Below are 21,567 nucleotides of genomic sequence, written 5' to 3'. Positions count from 1 at the left end.
AAAGAACCGAAGGCTGAATGTTTTCTCCAATATTCGGATGCTAATTTACAATAAGTGGGGTGGGATAGGGAAGAATAGAGGTACTTTGGATTCAGCAGAGAGGAGTGAAGGGAGAAAGGGGGTGTGGGAGTAGGAAGGATAATAGAATGAATTGGGCATTATGATCGTATGTGCATACACGACCAATGTAATTCTACATCATGTACAATCAGAAGAATGTGAAGGTATGCTCCATTTATGTATGATGTATCAAAATGCATTCTACTGTCATGTATAACTATTTAGAACAAATAAAAAAATTAAAGCTTAAAGAAATTTCAGTTGACTTTTTGTTTTCATTTAGCCTTCTTCAATAAGATGATTATGTTTTCATTACAGAACGATGAAGTGGAGTTTGTGCGAACAGGCTATGGGAAGGATATGGTAAAAGTTCTCCACATTCAACGAGACGGAAAATATCACAGCATTAAAGAGGTGGTGACTTCAGTGCAACTTACTCTGAGTTCCAAAAAGGATTACCTTTATGGAGACAATTCAGACATCATTCCTACAGACACCATCAAGAACACAGTTCATGTCATGGCAAAGTTCAAAGGGGTAGGCATCTTCATAGGTGCTGCCAATGTAATGTAGAATTCACTGTGAGACAGCTTGGGGGTGTTGCTTGATTTTTAAAGTTTTCATTACTTTTTCACCTATTTTTTGACATTTAAGCCATTTTTAAGATTTTCCTTTCTACCACAAGATTCTCAGTCTTGCAAAAAAAAACCCCCACTTATATTTGCTTTTTCTTTCTCCCTTTTCCTTCCTTCCTTCCTTCCTTCCTTCCTTCCTTCCTTCCTTCCTTCCTTCCTTCCTTCCTTCCTTCCTTCCTTCTTTCTTTCTTTCTTTCTTTCTTTCTTTCTTTCTTTCTTTCTTTCTTTCTTTCTTTCTTTCTTTCTTTCTTTCTTTCTTTCCTCTCCTCTTTATTGTCTCTTCTTCAATCTTTTAGACTAATAATCTTATAGAACAAATCAACATGTTATTGCTAATTACAGGGAAATCAGAATCCTGGGAGGATTTTAGAATGCAATTTAACACACTTTGTCATCTCTCTCTTTGAGCCCTATCATTTATTGTTTCTTTTAGAATAATGTGAATTTATAGTAGAAGGTAATATTTCTCTTCTTGTTACCCGGAAGAACATCTTGAGAATGAGATACATTCTTTTTTTATTGTTGAAATCTACTTTCCAGATTTTAACGCCTTCCTAGCTTACTCCCTTACCACTTATTTTCCACAAGTGGTGGTTAATTGTACTCTTCAAGAGTGACCTAGATCTGATAGAACATGATACTTTTATACTTCCACCTCCAGTTTCTTCAAATGTGAATGGAGCTGTGCTGGTGGGCAATTCTAAATAAGTATTTATTTGCCAAGAAGTCTAAAAGGCAAGAAATATAGACTCAAAGCTTATTTTTTTGCATGAAATCTATAACACATTAAATGAACATACTAATTGCAATATAATTGCTATAAGGCCTATTTCCACTCTGAACCTTTCTCTTGCAAATCACAATGGCCCAACAAAAGGAAAAGGCTATGGAAAAAGAAATTGCTCTTAAAAATTTTTTTGAATATAGGCCTATATTCTGATATGGAAAAGGGCCAGCTACCAGAGTTTCCTGTATTTTCTGTTCTGGAGAAAAGTGAAGGAATGGACCTGAATGTTAAAGCAATTTAAGTTTATTTATTAGAGATGGAGTGACCATATAATTCCTTATCTAAACCAAGATACTTTTGAATGTGAAATGAGATGCTATTAATAATTATGCTGGGACAAATACAAAACAGGATTATGTTGGGGAAACCTTCAAATAGACAACCTTAATTATATATAAAGCTATTAGTAATTCACAGACCATACTAGCACTTTAAAATATTGTTTGGAGATTAATATAGAGAATTTGTGAGAACATGGTGAACAGATTTCTGGGAGGGCAAAGCTGGGGATTATCAACAGAAGACCCATTTTCAAGGCAAAGCAGGTGAGATATTTCTTCATTGATATTTTTCCATGGGGAACCAGCAGACCCAGTTGCAGTGTTATGGAGGGTGCTGTGATTGGTGTAGGTGATAATTGAGTTTACTATGAGAAAAATCTGAATGACAAGTACCTTTTTGCTCATCCACTGCTATGTCCTCTCCTGAAAGACAGGTTTCTTTAAAAAACAGGTTGGACTCTCAGCTGGGGATGGTAATCTATGAACACTTGGGAGCTTCAGTGAGAACTTGGTATAGGGATCAGTTTGTCTTTCTAATTCTTTTTCTTTTATTCTATAAAGCAACTGACCAGGATAGAGCTCAATGAGTATTTTTTAAAATGTTTTTAAATGGGGAAAGTATTTGTGATCACTAGCATTTTGTTTCTTTTTACAGATCAAAACCATAGAAAACTTTGCTTTGAATATCTGTGAGCATTTCCTTTCTTCTTTTAACCATGTCCTCCGAGCTCATGTCTACGTGGAAGAGATCCCTTGGAAACGTTTTGAAAAGGTTATCTCAGTCATTTATGGTCCTGATTTAATTAAAGAGATTGGCTTTGTTATATATGCTAAAATTTTATTGAAACCAAAATTTTCCCTAATTTTCAGAATGGAGTTAAACATATTCATGCATTTATTCACACTCCCACTGGAACACACTTCTGTGAGGTTGAACAGATGAGGAACGGTAAGAAACCATTTTTTTCTGTTTTAATTCTGTGAAGGCAATAGCATATTATTTTTGGTCGTCTAAACAATTCTGTTTATTAACATGTATAAAAGCTGTAGAGAACATTTAAGAATTTTAAATCTGAAATGGGAATGAACATTGTGACTTTGGATTACATTAAAGAATTATCTACTTTTGCTTGAAAATATAAAAGTGGAACAATTAATTTTGTAACACAATCTGGAGGTTGAGTGAGACAGATGATTTTCGTTATCCAATTTTGAGGTGAGGTGGGGGGGGGGCCCAAACTGACAAAAACCCAAATCTCTGAATTTTCTCATCAATATTTTTTTGAACCATATCATGCTATAATTACAGTAATTTCTATAGGAAATAATTACTAAATAACTGTTAAGTTTTCTTGACACTTTATTTGTATAATAAACTGTTGATAATAATGAATCTTATTTAAAAAACAATAACCATTATATAATTCTAGTTACCAAGAAATTTATAAATTAATGGTAGAACATTATTACAATACAGACCTAATGAGTACTGATAATTAAGTGGAGCAAATATTAAAATCCCCAAATCCATATTCCAATAATTTTTTGAGGATGTCAGAGCAGAGTTAAATAATCCACTATGATTTAGACAAGACGACTTCTAAAACCATGGAGCCAAAGATGGAAGAAATATCTCTATCCCAATTTAAAAAGTAAGCTTCAATGATCATCATAAATTCATAGCATAGGCTCTGAACATTTTTTCTGAAATTCTCTTTCCTTTTTGTCTATGTCTCTGATATCATTCTTCTCTAGCCATCTTCAGTATGAATTTGAGATGGCATCTGAGAGATGTCTGAAATACTATAAGGTCAATAAAATGAAAGGTCTCTTTTCATTCTGAGTTGTATTGGAAAATACCCCTTTTAGAAAGTTCTGGTATACTAGCTATCATTTAATATTTTTAACACAATTCAAAGTCTAGATATAGGTAGGGCCTTCTCAGTGTTTAGTTATGGTTACATGAAAGATTAAACAGCTGTATTAAGTTGAAAGAAATGATTTTTATCCTCTGTGAAGTTGCATCATATAACTCTGTGTGTTGGGTTAAAATGGAAATAACTTCTGTTCTTCCTACCTTCTACTCCTCCTCTTTTTCTTCCTCTTTATCTTCCTTCTTTCCTTCCTTCTTTCTTGCCTTAGGAGGAGAGAGAAGAAACTTTTCTTGACTGTTAGGCCAGTGTTTTCCTACCCAAACCACAGTGACTACCCTCATAAAACAGAAACTGTGAACCAGCTCTGTCTAACTGAAATAGACTTCAAATAACATACATAATTTAAAATTTTTCTAGTAATCACACTAGAAAAACAAAAAAAAAGAGAAAAATTAAATTTGTTGATATATTTCATTTGACCCAAAATATCAAAAATATCTTTATGCAATAAATGTAAAAATAACAAGTGAAATTTTTTACATTCTTTAAAAAAATATTAAATGTTATCTCAGTGGCTTAGGAGGCTGAGGTAGGAAAATCACAAGTTCAAAGCTAGCCTCAGCTAGTTAGTGAGGCCCTAAGCAACTTAGCTAAGACCCAGTCTCAAAAACAAAACAAAACAATTAAGTCTTTGAAATCCTGTGTATATTTTATATGTATAGCACATCTTAACTCATACTCATCATATTTCAAGTGCTTAATAGCCACATGTGGCTAGTGGCTACTTTATGGATCAATGTATCTCTCAACTGGTTTTCAAAGATGTTCAGGACACTGAGCACAGTCCTCATTTCATTTTCAGTTATATAAAAATAACAGCAGGGGATAGAAGTAGACTTCAGGAAAGCTGATTAAAAAATTTTAAAAATTTATGAAATGTTTATGTAAAGAGTTTATGTCATTCATTCCTATATCATTCATTCAGCCATTAGATTTTAGACACATATTACATGCACAAGGGACTGTAGATAAAGAGATGAGCATTGCTGATGCTATTCCTGACCCTTGTAAGTTTACAGGAGATGAAGGGAGCCAGATCTATGAACAGATTCACTGCAATATGAGGGACTAAACACCACAACCTAGGGATTGAAGGAATGGTAAGGGAACAAAAAGCACAAGAAAGTAACTCTGCCCGGGAAAGCCGGGAAGTCTGACAAGGGAGAGGAAATATTCCAAATGACTTTTGAAAAATAATTCAGAACATGCTGGGCATGGAGAAAGGGGCATATAGGGAGAAGAAATGGGACATATACAGGTAGGATTCACAAAGAGGAGTAGAAGAAGAAAATTGAAATGTTTTGAGCACCAGCCTTAGGCAGAGCAGGGTGTTAGGCAAATATTTGATTGTTGAAAAGACAAAACATTTGAGGAACAGGAACAGGTTCAGTGGGTCTGGTTCCTAGAATGGAAGAGGTGGAGATGAGGATGAAGAAGTTGGCCCAGATTGGACTCTGAAGGGCTTTATGGGCTGTATTAACAAGTTTAGTGTAAGTCCAGGGCATTTTCCCCCCACAGTGGTTAAGCCCAGAGATCTTGGGGGCAGGATGAATTCTCTGAGCTCTACTAGCTAATAATTTTGTGGTCAGGAACAAGTGAGTTATACAATTTAAGTGAGTTTTTATTTGCAACATGTGGATGCCAGTGGCTAATCTATAATTGTCCAGAGAAATGAATGAGACAAGTATTAAATTAATTTTATTAATTTTATTAGAGCACTTAGTACAGTGCCTGGCCCACAGGAAGCTCTGCTTAGATAGTAGCCATAATTATTGCTTAGTATGACAACGGAGAACCACAGGAATCTTTAAGGGTCAGATGAGTGAGTGACGGTGCGTGCATGTCTGTGCTTTTGTTCAGTAACTCTGACCAAGTTCTGGTGAACAAGGCTGCCGGAGAAGGAGGTAGCAGTGAGACATTTGGAGAGATGAAGATGTGATGGGGTCTGAACGAAGGCAGTAGAAGTAGAGACGGAAAGATTCAGAGGTTGCTGTGGGCATCCTGTGAAGACGTGTGCAGTGGTAACCAGTGGGTCTCAGTGTTTGGGTAGGGCTGGGAGGTTGGAGGGAAGGAGGAAATAAAGAAGCCCCCAAAGGGGGAGGGCTGAGGAATCAACTAATGATATAGACGAGGAGGATGTTTATGGGGGAGGGTGGTGAGTTTCAGAGTATGAGATAGAGAAATATTTGGGGACCATCAGCACACTGAGAGATCAAACTTAGGAAAAGAGACTTTTCCAGAAAAGCACATTAGGTGAGAAGAGGAAAGATGAGGGCCTGGCAGAAATTCCTTAGGTGAAGGATGGGCCATTCAAAGAGTGAGACAGGAGAATGGTCAGAGAGGAGGTATGGGGCAATGATGTCATGAAAGCAGAAGAAAAAAAATATAATTCAAGAAATCAGGGACAGAAGGCATAACATATTGGTCTGTATGTAATAGCTCATCACAAGAAGCTTCTTTTTTGTATAAGTCAAGTTCAGTGTTCCTTTGTGGGAGCTCTGCTCCATGAAGTTATTCAGAAATCCAGGCTAAGGACAACTTTATATTTTTAGTCTTTACTTTTTGGGGTTACTTGGGAGTTGATTCCTATGCCAGGCAACTAGGGGAGGGAGAGGTGTTGGAGGAGAAAAAGGAAGGGGCAATGCCTCTCCAGCATCAGCACCAGGCCGGAAATGACACAGTGGCACAGAGCACTTTTACCGGGGAGGGTCAAGGTCACATAATCACTCAGATTGCAAGAGAGGCAGCAAAATGCAGTCTATTGTGCCCAGGAAGAAGAGGAAACAATTATGTCTCTGCCACAGGAGGGTTAAGAAGTTTGGAAGTTAAGAAGTTAAAAGAAGACCCAAACAATCTAAAAAACTCTGCTATTAGCAAATAGACATCATTGGTGACTTTTACAAAAAAAGTCGAAGTGAACTGGCCAATGATCTGTTGACCATTAAAAAAAAAAAGCTTTTTTTTTCCCCAGAATTACTTGGAATTATTATCCCCCTGAATTCTAATAACTTAGCTACTGTAGAATGGAAAACCTAACCAGGGCCATCAGGTTAAATCTTTTCTTCCTGCAGAAAGCTATAGAGCTTCTGGGGACTGGGGTCACTATAGCCTTGTTCCCAAAGGCTCCAGATTGAATCATCTAGAGCCTGGCCCTCCTCTGAGGTCATGTAGGGCTGGCAGGGATCAGGGTATGGAGGAGGCATCTTTTGCCCTAAGTATACACAGGTACATGTGTGCACAAGTATGTGAATGTGTGTGTCTTCCGGGGTTGTGATACAAGGAAAATGTTTGTACACGTCCCTCTTTGGAGAGTAGGGATATATTTTTTTTGATAGCCAAGTTTAATTCTTAATTTGCTTATTATCTAAGAGCTAAAACTGCAGGAATTGTGACCATGAGTCAATATTATAAGCATTGTCATAAGAAATGCTGTTGTGTGGGTTTAATAGAAGAAAATAATCATCATCTTAAACACACACACACATCAACTCCAATTGTGAAGGCTGCTGTTACAAACCTGAGTATTGTCTTTTATGGGGGGCTGACTAGATCATGAGAATTCTTCCCCCTCAAACACACACACTTAGTCACTCATTCCACGATTCAACTCCCAAAAGAGATTTTTTTTCCCAGCAGGATATGTCACTGGGCTTCTTCTGATAGAAGGGGTTCACTGCTATCTATCAACGATCAAATAGTTGTAGAAAGCCTACTGAGTCTCTGGTGCCATTTTAGGCCTTGGGAATTGCTCTAAGCCTCTCATTACATGATTTCCTCCTAGGGAATCTTGAAAGCCATGTCATTGAGCTGTATTTTTAGGTATTCCAAAGTCTTCTGGTTCATTGAGTAACTCTTGATGAGAGAAAGAAATTTGTTGACCTGAACAGCTGAGGGCTGCTCTTGGGTTGGTGACTTTCCCAATCTTGAGAGGGGAGCTGGGCTCTGCAGATGTGATGCAATCTGTTGGGTGAGGTGTAACAGAATCTGGATCTTCGACTTTCTCGCAGTGTCTCTGTTGGAACTACAAGCTTAGCTGAGCTTTGACATCACTGGGGTGGTTGAGTCACTAATGAACTTAATCAGCCTGAAACCTCTGCACTGTTTGTCTTAGAATTCATAATTCTTTATGCATCACATTTCTCCTATTCTGACACTAATTATAAAAATTCAGCTAAAGCATAGCTAAATAGAGAAATGGAAGATGGAGTAGGGATCTCAAGTAAGAGATACCGTCTTCTAGTAGTAAAGAAAAAAAATCACGTGATTCTGCAATCTGCATTTGGGGTAAAATTGGGAGTTCATAACCCACTTCAATCTAATGTATGAAATATGATATGTCAAGAGCTTTGTAATGATGTGAACAACCAATAAAAAAAAGAAATAAAAAAAAAGAAATTCTCATACCTTGTGGGTAGGAATGCAAATTCCATCAAACACTTTGGTGACAATGACAGCATCGAAGTTGAATACGTACATATCCTATAACCCTGCAATTCTAATTCTAGGTACACAACCTGTGGCAACACACAATGTGTAAGGAGAAACAAAAGAATGTAAAAAAAAAAAAGAAAAAAGAAAAAAATAGCAACACACGGTTAATTGATGTGAAGGGGTGGTGTTATGGCAGGGGGCTGATGAAATCAAAGTCCAGGAGGAGAACAGATTTAAGAGGTGACAAGCTTGACAGGTGGGGAGGGGAGAACCAGGGTGGAGATGGACTCTGCCAAGGAGCCTATTGATGTCCTTCTGGTATCAAGATGCAAGGTCTTCAGTTTCTCCATGAGAAAAGTTCTTGGCAGACCAAGGTCTTACAATTGCCTTAATTATTTCTTAGTTGTACCAAAGCCTGACTTCCTCCTGTCCAGGTGATGTCATCCCTCCCCATACAGAGTCACAGGGAAGGGGCTTTCATGCACGTTGCATGAGCTAAATGGACTCTCAAAGGCAAATGCAATTTAATTGATCTTCCTTTTTTTCTAGCACTTTACAAGTTTGAAATATTCTAGTAGAATGATTTATATAGTTTTAAAATATCCTCCTTTTAGCTATTTGTGTCCTTTTTGGAGGTGTTAAATGTGGAAGCAATTATCCTCTTCATGACAGTTTTTTTTTTTTTTTCTTTCTTGGCTCAGTAAAGCTTTGTGCTTTGTGACACCTGATGCGTAGGTAAAGGATTGGGCTTATTTTCTATTAATTTGCTGTGAGTTCTTTCCCTTAGAGAGCTAAAGGGTAGATGTATGCTTCTCTAAGAGATAAACTGCAGTCTGTTAAGTGTGTAGGAGGACACTAAGAGCTAGAAAAGATTATGTTCTAGCAAAGTAAAATGTGAAAAATCTTCCTTTCGCATTACTCCATAACCATGGCAGAAAGGAGGACAGAAGAGCTGATTAAGTGGTTTCACAGGAAGTAACCTAGAAAAGGACAGTCTTCTTGGTTGGATTACTTCTTGTTAGTCTAAATTGGAATCTCTTGGAGTGCGTGTGAGGCATCATATTTTTAGTTGATGGCCCCATGAATTTGAAAGCCTCAGGTCCCTACCAGTGTTTTGGAAGCTGGGGCACTGCCAAACAGAGGAGATAAAATAAGCTCTCTGATTTCATCCAGTGTGTCTAATGTGTGCCAAGAAAAAAAATTCTTTTAACTTTGAAGAGAATAGTTTTTTGTTGTTGTTGTTCATGAAACGATGGGAGCACCAGAGGAGATGGTTTGTGCTCTGCCAAAACTTGTGGCAACAGTTAATTGTTTGGGGGAACATGAGATATTTTATGCTGTGGGAAACTGTTGCCAAAACACACTACAAATGCAACCGTTTTCTCCATTTTCAGACTCCAGTGAAAAAACAGTAGATCGTTTTAAAGTGGCCTAGGGAGACTGACACTCCTCTGATATCAATAAATCTCATCTCAGGGCTGGCAGTGGACTGGATGGCACAGGAGAAGTAGTTTTCAGAACCCAGTGAGGCTTTTGAAAAGCATGGGAAACATTTACAGTTGGTTGAAGTCAGTAAGAAAAAGTCAGTTTTGGCAAAATCACCGCAATGACTTACAGAGTACCTTCTATATGCAGCTATCTATTAAGCCCTTCATATGCATTGTATCGACTCCAGGGAACAGGTATGATTGTCATCTCCATTTTACAGGTGAGAAAAATAAGGTAGAAAGAGGTTAGGTAATTTCTTCAAGGTTATAGTGCTCATAAAATGGGAGGTTGAAGAACCAGGAAAAAACTGAGATTTGAATTTAGGGAAATCTGAGTCCCAAAGCTGCAGAATCCACAACCACTTTGCAATGCTGCATTCAGGAATCCTTCTATGAATAAGCCCACTGGACAAGCCAAAGTCTAATTGGATTACCAGATGCAGACAATCAAGGCCATCTATATTGGAAAAGATGATGCAGGTTAAGATTGTCTTTGGTTATTGTTCACCTTTTTATCCCCATCCCATGGTTTCTACTACTTGTTTTAACTCCACTCTCAATTGCAAACCTATGTTTTATTCCTATAGGATTTTTTTTTCTAGGAGGATTTACTACTAGAGGTACATTCTATTTATTTACAAATGCTAAAGACAAATTATTATTATTATTATTATTATTATTATTATTATTATTATTATTTTGTGGTGCTGGGAATTGAATCCAGGGCCTTGTGCATGCGAGACAAGCACCCTGCTTACTGAGCTATATCCCCAGCCCTGAAGACAGAAATTTTTAAGGAATAAGAGCATTTCCAAGATAGAAGCCATTTCTAAAACTGATGCTTCAATCTCCATTTCAGATCAACAAAAATTGTATTTTCAGGCTGGGACCAGAGGCCCTCAAAGAATACAGGAAAATGAGAGGCAGCCACCTTTTCATCTCTTGGAAAGGCCTCTTACAGTACAGAAATGGGGAAAAAGAGTTAAAGGGAAGAGAAAACATTGCACAGATGGAGAGTGATATAAAAAGGGGGCAGAAAAGCATGGAATCTCATATGTGGTGCTGAATTTAAACTCCACCTCTGCCAGCTTCTAGCCATGTGACTATGGGCAGATGAATAAAAATCACCTGCATAAAAATACCTACTTTCTAAACTTCTGAGGATTAAGTAAGATAAAGACTGAAAAAGGCAACAGCCAAAGGCATGATAACTACAGACAGGACATTTTCAGCCAATATTGATCCTCCTCTCCTCTCCCCTTTCCACATGGTGTGTGAGAGTTGAAAGGAATCAGGAAGAGAAACAGGGAAAAATTGAGGGAAGTAAACTGTCTAGAAGAGAAAAAGACTAAGCTGTGAAACTCTTATTTCTTGACATGCATCAATCTTGCTACACTCATTTATTGAACAAATAACTATTGATGACTTCTTCAGTTCTCTTGGGTTTGATATTTAGACTCAACGCATTTAAAATACGCATTCTGTGGGGACCATGTCATTACACATTTAGGTCTGATAAACCCAGCCAACTGAAAGTGTTGAAGCATTGCTATCCTTCTCTTGATCTTTCTTCAGATGTAGCTCCCAATGAGAACTTCAGAAAGTGAAACGCTTATCATTTTATGTTATACCACATTATCCTGGAACACTCTGCACAGAACAGTTTATTTAATCAGAACATATTTAATCATCAGATCTACCACTAATTTCTGGTCATTGTGCCTTCTGGTAGGTGCACCCATATAGCACTAAAAATATCAAAATATGTCATTGTTTACCTATCTCTGAAACCCACACCTCCTTGGGGAACTGCAGTGATTAAATCCACAAAGGTGATATGAACCAATGGATGCTTAAGAACGTCCTAGTCTTATGGCTTCCCCACTGTTAAACTGCTAGACTTGTGCAGGCAAACTCTCTCACCTTCTGGCAGCATCAAAGGGCTGTTTGTCTCATGTGTGCTGAGGAAGAAGTTTGCACCCATTGGGTCAACTGCTACCTCTCTAGCTCTGCCCTGTTCTCTTCAGGCTCCAATAAAACTGCTGGAGCTTTTGTGGGTTCCATATAGAAAGAGAAAGGGAACACTCCTCTCCCTAATTCTGTGTCCCACCTGTCACCTGGGCCCTGAGCTGTAACTTCTTGGCACACAAGTAAAGGGTTTCCTTGGATTATGCCTGTTACCCCTCTACCTGCCCAATCACCTTATGAGAGGACAGTTAAGATGGGGGAGCCATACCATCCCCTCCATTTTTTCAACTCTCCCCTGTCTCCCCAAGGTACCCATGAACAAACCTCAGCCAAAAAAGTAAAGTCTTCTCCATCATCCAAATAAATAAATAAATAAATAAATAAAAAGTCTATGTGGATACAATTTAGGCAGATCCATGCCTGTGAATCACAGCCTCATCTTCCCAGTTTAAATTTAGGCTCAGCCAGGCCCACGCTGCTACCCATTCATGAAGTTGTCTGGATTTGTTGAGCTAATAACCACAGGGGTACTGAAACGTCACCAGGATCTAGTGGTGTTCCAAGTCACCAGCCACTGTAGATAGTCAACATGAGGGCTACCCTCCTCCCCATAAAGGGGTTACAGTACTAGAGAGAAGATCTGCTCCTGAGGAGCTTATTAATTTATTTCAGCATGATTTTTCATCAAATGAGATGGAGCTTAAAACTTATAATTTGAGGTCTTTGATTCTGGAATGAATGACTGGAGATCCTATTTCAAATAGAGAGGTAAGAGAAGATGAAGTCATAAACAGAACATTGCCTTCTTACTGACATCTAGCACCTTGTGTATAGCTGAGAATTATTTCTGTGGCTTTCAACACCATATGAGGGTTTATTCTCAGACTTTCAGTTTTCTTAAAGCAGGAGAAGCAGGGATTCATGGAATCCGGATATAAGGAAAAGCATAACAACCTTATCAATTTGAGGAGACAGGAAGACAGAAAACATGAGCAGAAGATGTAGTTCTTTGTGCAAACACAGTGTGCCACATTTTACTGGCCCGGGTCCACGGTGCTAGATGTCAGTAAGAAGGCAATGTTCTGTTTATGACTTCATCTTCTCTTACCTCTCTATTTGAAATAGGGTCTCCAGTCATTCATTCTGGAATCAAAGACCTCAAGATCTTGAAAACAACCCAGTCTGGATTTGAAGGATTCCTGAAAGACCAGTTCACCACCCTTCCTGAGGTGAAAGACAGATGCTTTGCCACCCAAGTGTACTGCAAGTGGCGCTATCACCAGAGCACATACATGGACTTTGAAGCTACTTGGTATGACTGAGTGTTAGGATGTGAAGTGCAGGCAGGTGATATCTGCCCTTTTCCCAGGGGCCTAGAATTCAGAGTCTTAGATATAAATGGAAAATTTAGAGGCCATTCAACTCAATCTCCCCATTGTTCAGAAATCCCTTCCGTATTTTGCTTAAATCAGAGTCTCTCTAGAGAGCATCAGAATCACCTGAAGGCTTGTTAAAATAAAGATCACTAGGCCTACCCCCACCGGTTCTGATTCTGCAGGTCTTTCGGGGGAGACTAAGAATTTGCCTTAGTTATAAACTCCCAGGTGATGCTGACGCTGCTGGACTTTAAGAAACACTGCATCACATGGAGATAATATCTAGCCTCAGTGCCTCACAGTGATGCTGAGATGGCTGAACCAGGGTGACCAACCTTTCCCAGTTTGCCAGGGACTTTCCTGGTTTCAACACTGAAATTCCCATGTCCCAGGCAACCCTTTGATCCTGGGCAAACTGGGATAATTGGTCAACCTAGGCTAAATGCAAAATAATAGGATATTCAGAGAAGTGCTCTGTAAATGGCAAATTCTTTAAAAAGGTAAAGGTATGATTATTATTATAATATCTTTGACAAGGAGTAATTAGGCTGCTGAACTCCCTGGGCTTGCTTTTTAACTAGGTATCTTATTTCTTCACTGAAGCTCTAATTGTTAGAAATTTCTACCCTGGGTTGAGCCAGAATCTGCTCCTCCCCCATGTAGTTTCCTCCCACTGGTATAGTTTTTCTCTGTTTTTTTTTTTCTTTTTAATTATGTGATAGGTTTTTAAATGCTTGAGGACAACTTCACCTCAGTCTTCTGTTTTCCCTTTTTAATTTCAAGTACTCCTCTAGGCATAGGCAGCAGGAGCCTGCTATATTTATGTTGAAAAGAGCATGAGATTAAACATGCCAAAGTCAGGGTAGTGTTCTGGGTCTTTCACTTAAGACAAAGACTCAGAGTAGATCACAAACTTTTGTACTCAGATTCATCATCTCTAAATTGGGGAGAATAGTAGTGTCTGCTTCAGCTACATTGAGAAGTCAATGACAATGTCCCATAAAATGCTTAAGCTGAAGTTTGGCAGGGAGTAAAACTCCAAAGGCAACAACAGTCAAGGAACCAGCCTATCAGGGCTGTGAGTGGGTTAGAGTATTTGGGTGTTCGCTTCACAGGTTCTTCAAACATGGTGAGAGATTTACTTTAAAAAGTCCATTAGGGGGGCTGGGGGATGTGGCTCAGGCGGTAGCGTGCTCGTCTGGCATGCGTGTGGCCCGGGTTCAATCCTCAGCACCACATACCAACAAAGATGTTGTGTCCGCCGAGAACTAAAAAAAAAATAAATATTAAAAATTCTCTCTCTCTCTCTCTCTCTCTCTCTCTCTCTCTCTCTCTCTCTTTTTTAAAAAAAAAAAAAGTCCAGTAGGCCCTGGTGCCAATCTAGTACATTCAGTGTTTGCTGAGTGGTATGTGTGTGTATGTGTTTGTATATCTGTAGGGAAATGGGAAGTGAGTTTTGTTTTGTTTTGTTTTTTGACTTTATGGGAGAATAATCTCTTATAAAACCATCAATACGATTGTTTTCTGGGGCACAGAAATGTCACTCCTTAAATAATGTGTTCTTATAATGTGTTTCCCTGAGAGTCCTTAGTCTCCTTCCCTGCGTTTCAGGGACACTGTTCGGGACATCATCTTGGAGAAATTTTCTGGGCCTTATGACAAAGGCGAGTACTCACCCTCCGTCCAGAAGACCCTCTATGACATCCAGGTGCTCACGCTGAGCCGGATTCCCGAGGTGTGTTTTGTCACTCGCCATTCTGAGGATTTGGAGAACTTGTGTCTCCTGTCAGCTCTGAGAAAGAGTTGAGAGTTAAAATAGGAAAGTGGAAGACACATGAAAAATGACATCTGTTGTTGTTCAAAAGCTTGTTATAGCAAGTGAGAAGAGAGCAAAAATGGAAAAATCTGCTCAGCCTAAAAACACAGGCCACTGATATAGTTCTTTAGTTTTGTTGAAAATGCTTTGAATCTTTTCAGCCTGCCACTTATTTAAGTCATTCAGGACACTTCAATGCCTTGATGAGATAATTAGATGTAGCTTCTGTGTTTTAGTGGTTCCAGAGAATGAAAGATAGTTGTAAAAGGGATTCATTCTATCAATCCATCTATTTATTTGATGTTATTGGTTATTATGCCTCTGGCAGTACACAAAGGATACAAAGATAAATTAGACAATATCCTACCCCCCAAAGTGGATAATTCAGTGAACAAAGAAAATCTGTAAACACACACTACAATAGAAAGGTAGATTATGATGGAAATACAGAGAATGCATTTAACTCAGGCATTGGAGACAGGGAGAGCCAGATTTTCCAGAGGGAGATGTGAATGTGTTCAGTCTTTAGGGACAAGTAGGGGTAATTTGGGCTTCTATGCTAGGGTGAGGAAGCAGAGTAGGTATGGCAGTTACAACATAATATTATTATTTACTACTAAGAGTCAACAATATATGGAGTGCTAGAACTAAAAATTCCTCCATGTGAGTCCTTCCTTCTACATATATGACAGAAACTAATCAAGAGGGCCTTTGTAGACTTATTTATATAGCCTTTACTTTATCCTGAGAGCCCTTAGGAGCCACTGAAGAGTTTAAGGCAGGTGCGGTGTGGCCTGATTTGCACTCTAGAAAGAATACTATGCCAGCAGTATAGGGCCTCAGGCAAGGGAACCTGTTGGGATGCAGAAATATGCAAGGGGCCAAGCCATGATGGAGTTGGAAAGGAGAAGTACACCCCTTAGACCTGGACAAGAGGGTCTTGTGCCACACGGGTCAGCACTTCAGAGACCCCCTTCAGACCTTCCTCTGGCTATGCCTCCTTCTGTTGGGTAAAGAGTTGGTGGACCCAAGGCAACAAACTCTGCAGAGGCTCACACAGTCTGCCAAACTTCCTGCCCAAATAGCTCGGAGATTCCTTCCAGAACCTGGGCAAATCTCTTCTAGAGACCTAGAGGGCACACGGTGCTATTGGTGTGTCCACCGTTGGACCTGAGAGTGGACAATGGGGCAGATGTTTGCAGGAGGTATTGATGGGACTTGGCATGTGATCTGGAGTATCTGCCCACACGAGTCCAAGAAAAAGGGTGGAGTGGTCAGGAGCAGAGTTGGCTCTTTCCATGTAGTGTGTTTTGAAATGACACGTCAAAGCACTGGAGGATTTGACATTAAAACCTGGCCTTCCATGTTGTTATGAAAGTATATTTGTCAGGTTAGGATAGACATATTTCACTTAACATTTTTAAGCTTGATTTATAACTTTTAAGTCTTTATACACATGGGGACAGGCTTGGAGAGGAGGGAATGGAATGAGGAGGAGTTTAGGATGTTGACTGGTCTGTTCCTGGAGGCCAGTTGGATGCTGAACAGTTCTCCTAGGTTTCTAACTTGAGGAGCACTTATTTTTTCAGAGAAGCAGGTTTTGTATACTGAGGGGAGAGAAGTGGGCTGCCATCTAATAATAGCACTAGCCAGAAAGAACAGAGTTGGGCAGTAGAGGAACACCAGAGGGTGTCTCGAGGACACAGCTAGAAATTGTATAAAGGTCTAGTGGGGGCTGAGGGGAGTGGAGTGACAGAGAGTGTGAGACTCACAGTTGCCCAATGTGATGCATGCTATTGTGGATTCCAGATCGAAGACATGGAAATCAGCTTGCCAAATATTCACTACTTTAACATAGACATGACCAAAATGGGCCTGATCAACAAGGAAGAGGTAAGAGAAGTTTAAAAAGACTTAAAGCACATTTCTGCTATCCCCTCCCCCCACCTTAATGCCTCTTTGTAAACTTGAGATGATAATATCACTGACTAAAACTCTTTAAAAGCTGTTGCTTTGGGGAATATTTATAGTTGCCACTGATTAGAGCCCTCTTAGACTATGGGACTTTCAATGCCTGAGGCTGAAGTACCCCAGAAGTGGACCAGTGATTACAGGGGAGGGTGGGAAGTTGCAGAGAGGACGAGACAAAGAAGGAACAGAGTGTGCCCAAGGAAACAGATCTGCTTCTCAGAAAACTGCCACACAAGGTCGCCGCTTCATTATTCCTCCATCACGAGGCAATGAAGAGAAGAAAAGATTCTATTTTCATTTTCTTTCATCATCTCTACCTTTTGATTAAGTAGTCAATTCAGCAGCACACAATACACCCAGGAAAGATGAAAGCGTATTTGTGTTTCTAGTTGCAATTACAGGAGGCAAGATGAGGAAATTCATCTATTGAAAGGAAAGTTTTGTCTTGGAAAATGCACTGGCCCTAATGTGCTTCAGCTATGGCAGAAGGTTAAACCACTCAGTGTGTCTGACTAGGCAACCCAATGTCCTGACTGGTGGTCTGTGTGGTCAGTTCCTGGGAGATTAGAACTGTCTCTCCCCCATGGGCCACTTTCAAAATGGTAGAATTTCTCCATTGCATTAGTCTGAAAATAGCATTTGGGTCATTTCTTTTAGTATATGATAGGGAGTGAAATAGGAAAGGGGCCATCTATTGGCATGGCTCTGCTGCTATACACTCACACTTCTTGGTAGACAAAGATTAATAAAAGGGTCTCCAGAAGGTCCCCCATTCTGGGCCTGCTAACCAGCTGCAGGTGGATGCTGGAGGATGACATTGAAAAACAAAGGTCACACTTAGGTATGTGTAGAGGTGATCTCAAGCTTGCTGTTGCAGGGGAGGGCAATTTTAGTTCCTTGTATTGTTTGTTCTACTAAAAGGAAAGGCAAAAATGTTTGCCTCAGAGGAAAGAATGGAAGATGATTTCCAGAATTTCATTAGTTAGGATTTAAAGTGTTATTCCTATGGTTATCTGCCAAAGGGCCAGAGGGAGATCTGAGAGGAATCCTGGTCACATCCACCAGAGGCAAAGCAAATCGGCCCAGTCAGAAAAAGCATCAGGTATCATGACTAGAGTTTAGCTCAGGATCCCAGGCAAAGAGAGGAGGGTTTCTTGGGTGCTCCTGAGCCTCAGCCCTGCACTGATCCTTCTAAGGGCTTGCTTGTAGGCTGAGGTCTCAGTCGCCCTCCCTCTGAGAAGTCAGACTCACAACCCCCTTCTAAATCCCAGCTGGGTTTCTGGAGGCCGAAAAGCCCAATTTACTTGGGTCAGGTCTCTGTATAAAGGCATCTGAATGGCTGAAGGAGTTGTCACTATACCTTGGGGATGACTGAAGCCACTCTCAGACCGTCACTCGGGTGTGTACAGAGTGGAGGCAACACACAAGAAGCAGGAAGTCAAGGCCCACGGACAGCAAAGAAAAGTGACAAATGACAGGGTAAGAATAAAAAGGAACTCAGAAATCAGAGCTGCCTGGAGCCCTTAGCACTGAGCTGGCAGTCCTGTGGACCTCAGATGCTCTCGAGGGCATGGCTGGATTGTATCATTGGATCATGATCGATATGCAAAGTGAGTCATCAAGAAAAGGTCAAATTGTATTAACTATACTCTACTTAAAAGCAGGGACATATAATGCATTTTAGAAGCATTTATATCCCAGTGATTACAAATTAAAAAAAAAAAAAAACAACTCTTTAATTTTCTGGGAAACTGACTCATCTCTCAACTAAGGCCAGAAAAAAATAAAGCAATACCATGCTTGAAGTGACTTTACTGTAGGGCATTTTACTGTTTAACAAATTGTTTTTGTTGTTGATTTAAAATTCATAGAAAGGAAAGGGTTATTTTGATGTCTCTGAAGTTACCGTGTGTGTTTCTGTTTTTTTTTTTTTTTTTTTTCCCCTACAGGTCTTGCTGCCATTAGATAATCCATATGGTAAAATTACTGGTACAGTCAAGAGGAAGCTGTCTTCAAGGCTGTGACCTTGTGGTATAGGAATCCATTCTCAGTTGAGAAACTACTTCATTTGCGATGCTGCAGATTGTAGGTGTTAGTCATTTAGTCATGCAACTTTTCAATGTAGTACATTAATTATTCACTTTCCTCCTGTACTTTTCTGATACTTGACTCAGCAAGGCATTTTGTGGATTACCTTATTAGTAATAATAACATGCTCTGTGGATAAAATTTACTGTAAAAACCTTGAACAGTATTAGAACAATCACAAATCAATATTTCTTTTTGGTGGTCTTGTGCCTTCCTGTCTTGGAGATTTAGAATCAATTCATTAATGAAATAATTATGAATTAATGGAGGTGCCACATCAATTAATTTGAGCATGAGTTGAAGAAGCAAATATTGTTTTCATTGTAGCAATGCTTTTGGGGAATGCAGAAAATATAATAAAAGCATATTGAAAAATATCATCATGGGGATGCCAATTAACTGAATATTTGAATTTTTAGAAATTCTTTAGCATAAGAATCATTGGTAGTTTATTTCTACTCTGAGTAGTTTTATGATCTTTTTAAAAATTTTTTGATATTTATTTTATTTTTTTTAGTTTTTAGGTGGTCACAATATCTTTATTTTTATGTGGTGCTGAGAATCGAACCCAGTTCCTCACACATGCTAGGTGAGCGCTCTACCACTTGAGCCACATCCCCAGCCCCTAAATTTTTTATTTGTTTTAATTAGTTATACATGACAATGGAATTTACTTACATACTTTGATATATCATACATAGATGGGATATAATTTCTCATTTTTCTGAGTATACATATTGTAGAATCATATTGGTCATACAGTCACATATATACATAAGGTAATAATGTCTGTTTCATTCTACTTTCTTATCCCCACATCCCCTGCCTTCCCCTCCTTTCACTTCCCTATTAATGTACTGATTTTGTTACTTTTACAATCCTTAGAGAATACTTAGTACACATTCAGATGTTAAAATAAGTATAAGGTTTTTTTTTTGAATAAGCATCCCTTTGGCACAAAGAGCCATATTTAATAAATGTTTAGTCAGTACATGGATGAATGTATATAGATATAGAAAAATGGAGTGTGTGTGTGTATATATATATATATATATATATATATATATATATATATATATATCAGCAGAGATGATTTCTTGATGAGATTGAGTGGACTTTTAATTTTCACCTTGTACTTTTCTGAATCTTCCAAATATTAACATTTATTGCTTTCATCATCAGAGCACTGATGCTCTGTATCTGATTGTACATGATGTAGAATTATACTGGTCTTGTAATCGAATATGCACATGGGGTCAAAATGTCGATTCATCCTACTATCTTTGCTACCCACTTACCCCCTCCCCTCCCTTCACTCCCCTCTGTCGAATCCAAAGTACCTCTATTCTTCCCTAGCCACCACCCCATGCTTATTGTGTAGCATCTCTATAGCTAAGATTGGCTTATTTCACTTAGCATAATATTCTCCATCTCCATCCATTTACTAGCAAATGCCATAATTTCATTCTTCTTTAAGGCTGAGTAATATCCCATCATGCATATATATATATACCACATTTTCCTTATCCATTCATCTGTTGAAGGGCACCTAGGTTGGTTCCGTAGTTTAGCTATTGTGAATTGAGCTATTATAAACACTGATGTGGCTGTGTCACTGTAGTGTGCTAATTTTAAGTTCTGAACAGACACGTCAGAGAAGAAGAAATACGAATAATCAAATGAAAAAATGTAAAATATGAAAAAAATGTTCAATGTCTCTAGCAATTGGAGAAATGCAAATTAAAACTACACTGAGATTTCATCTCCAGTGATAATGGCAAGTATCAAGCATACAAGCAACAATAAATGTTGATGGAGATGTAGGGGGAAAGGTCTACTCATACATTGCTGGGATTGCAAATCGGTGCAACCACTCTGGAAAGCAGTATGGAGATTCCTCAGAAACTTGGAATGGAATGATCATTTGATCCAGCTATCCCACTCCTTGGTTTATACCCAAAGGACTTAAAATCAGCATACTTCAGGTAGTATGGTTTTATTAGTTAACTTTTCATTACTATAGCAAAATACATGAAGCAATTAACTTAAAAACCAAAAGGTTTATTTTGGCTTATGGTTCTAGAGGATCCAGTCCAAGATCAGGTAGCCCTTTGCTTTGGGCCTCTTACAAGACCAGCACATCATGGTGGGAGCACCTGAAGGAGCAAAACCACTCATATCATAGTCAGGAAACAAGAAAGAAGAGGAGGAGACCCAGGTCCCACAATCCTTTAAAGAGTATGCCTCCAGTGATCTAAGGACCTCCCCTTTGGGCTCATCTCTCAAAGATTTCATCACTTCCTAATAGCACCACCCTGGGGACCAAACATGTAACACATGGACCTTTAGAAGCACTCATCCAGTAGTGTAGCAGTTAATCACACAAACTCACTAAGTCCCGACTCCAGCTTTTTCTATATATATGTGGTTCCTCATCTGTGAAGTGGAGGTGAAAATAGAAGTCCACAGGTAGGAATAGTCCACAGGTCTTCTGAGGATTAAATGGGATAGTATTTGTAAAAAAGCTATGGTAGTATATGACAAACAGAAATTTCTGTGTGTTTGTTGAATATAATAAATATCCTGTTTTCTTTTCATTGTTACTATACTCAAATAGGAAGTCATCATTGGCCTCTGTGGGTCCGGCAAGAGGTGGGTGACCTTCAAAGCAGCAAACCCTACCAGATGCGGGGGGCCATTCACAAGCTAGGGCCTGCTTGGAAAGAACATAGG

The 21,567-nt window shown here is 39.1% G+C and overlaps 1 protein-coding gene across 2 annotated transcripts in view; it reads left to right on the top strand.

The window, feature by feature from the left end:
• The window catches only part of LOC113194887 (uricase), a 31,653-nt gene extending 12,477 nt beyond the window's left edge, over nt 1-19,176 (top strand). The window contains exons 2-8 of one of the 2 annotated variants that reach the window (XM_026406170.2): nt 379-597; nt 2,419-2,535; nt 2,634-2,712; nt 12,709-12,895; nt 14,571-14,694; nt 16,585-16,668; nt 18,696-19,176. In XM_026406170.2, the coding sequence (XP_026261955.2) occupies nt 379-597; nt 2,419-2,535; nt 2,634-2,712; nt 12,709-12,895; nt 14,571-14,694; nt 16,585-16,668; nt 18,696-18,770 (885 nt within the window). In that variant the 3' untranslated portion in view covers nt 18,771-19,176. Of the gene's footprint in view, nt 1-378; nt 598-2,418; nt 2,536-2,633; nt 2,713-12,708; nt 12,896-14,570; nt 14,695-16,584; nt 16,669-18,059; nt 18,111-18,695 lie in introns of those variants that run through there. The other variant, XM_026406171.2, reaches the window with a different exon arrangement.
• Nucleotides 19,177-21,567: the final 2,391 nt, after the last annotated feature.

The sequence above is a fragment of the Urocitellus parryii genome, chromosome 11 (assembly GCF_045843805.1).
Source record: "Urocitellus parryii isolate mUroPar1 chromosome 11, mUroPar1.hap1, whole genome shotgun sequence".
Classification (NCBI taxonomy): domain Eukaryota; kingdom Metazoa; phylum Chordata; class Mammalia; order Rodentia; family Sciuridae; genus Urocitellus; species Urocitellus parryii.
This window is presented reverse-complemented; position numbering and strand designations above follow the sequence as displayed.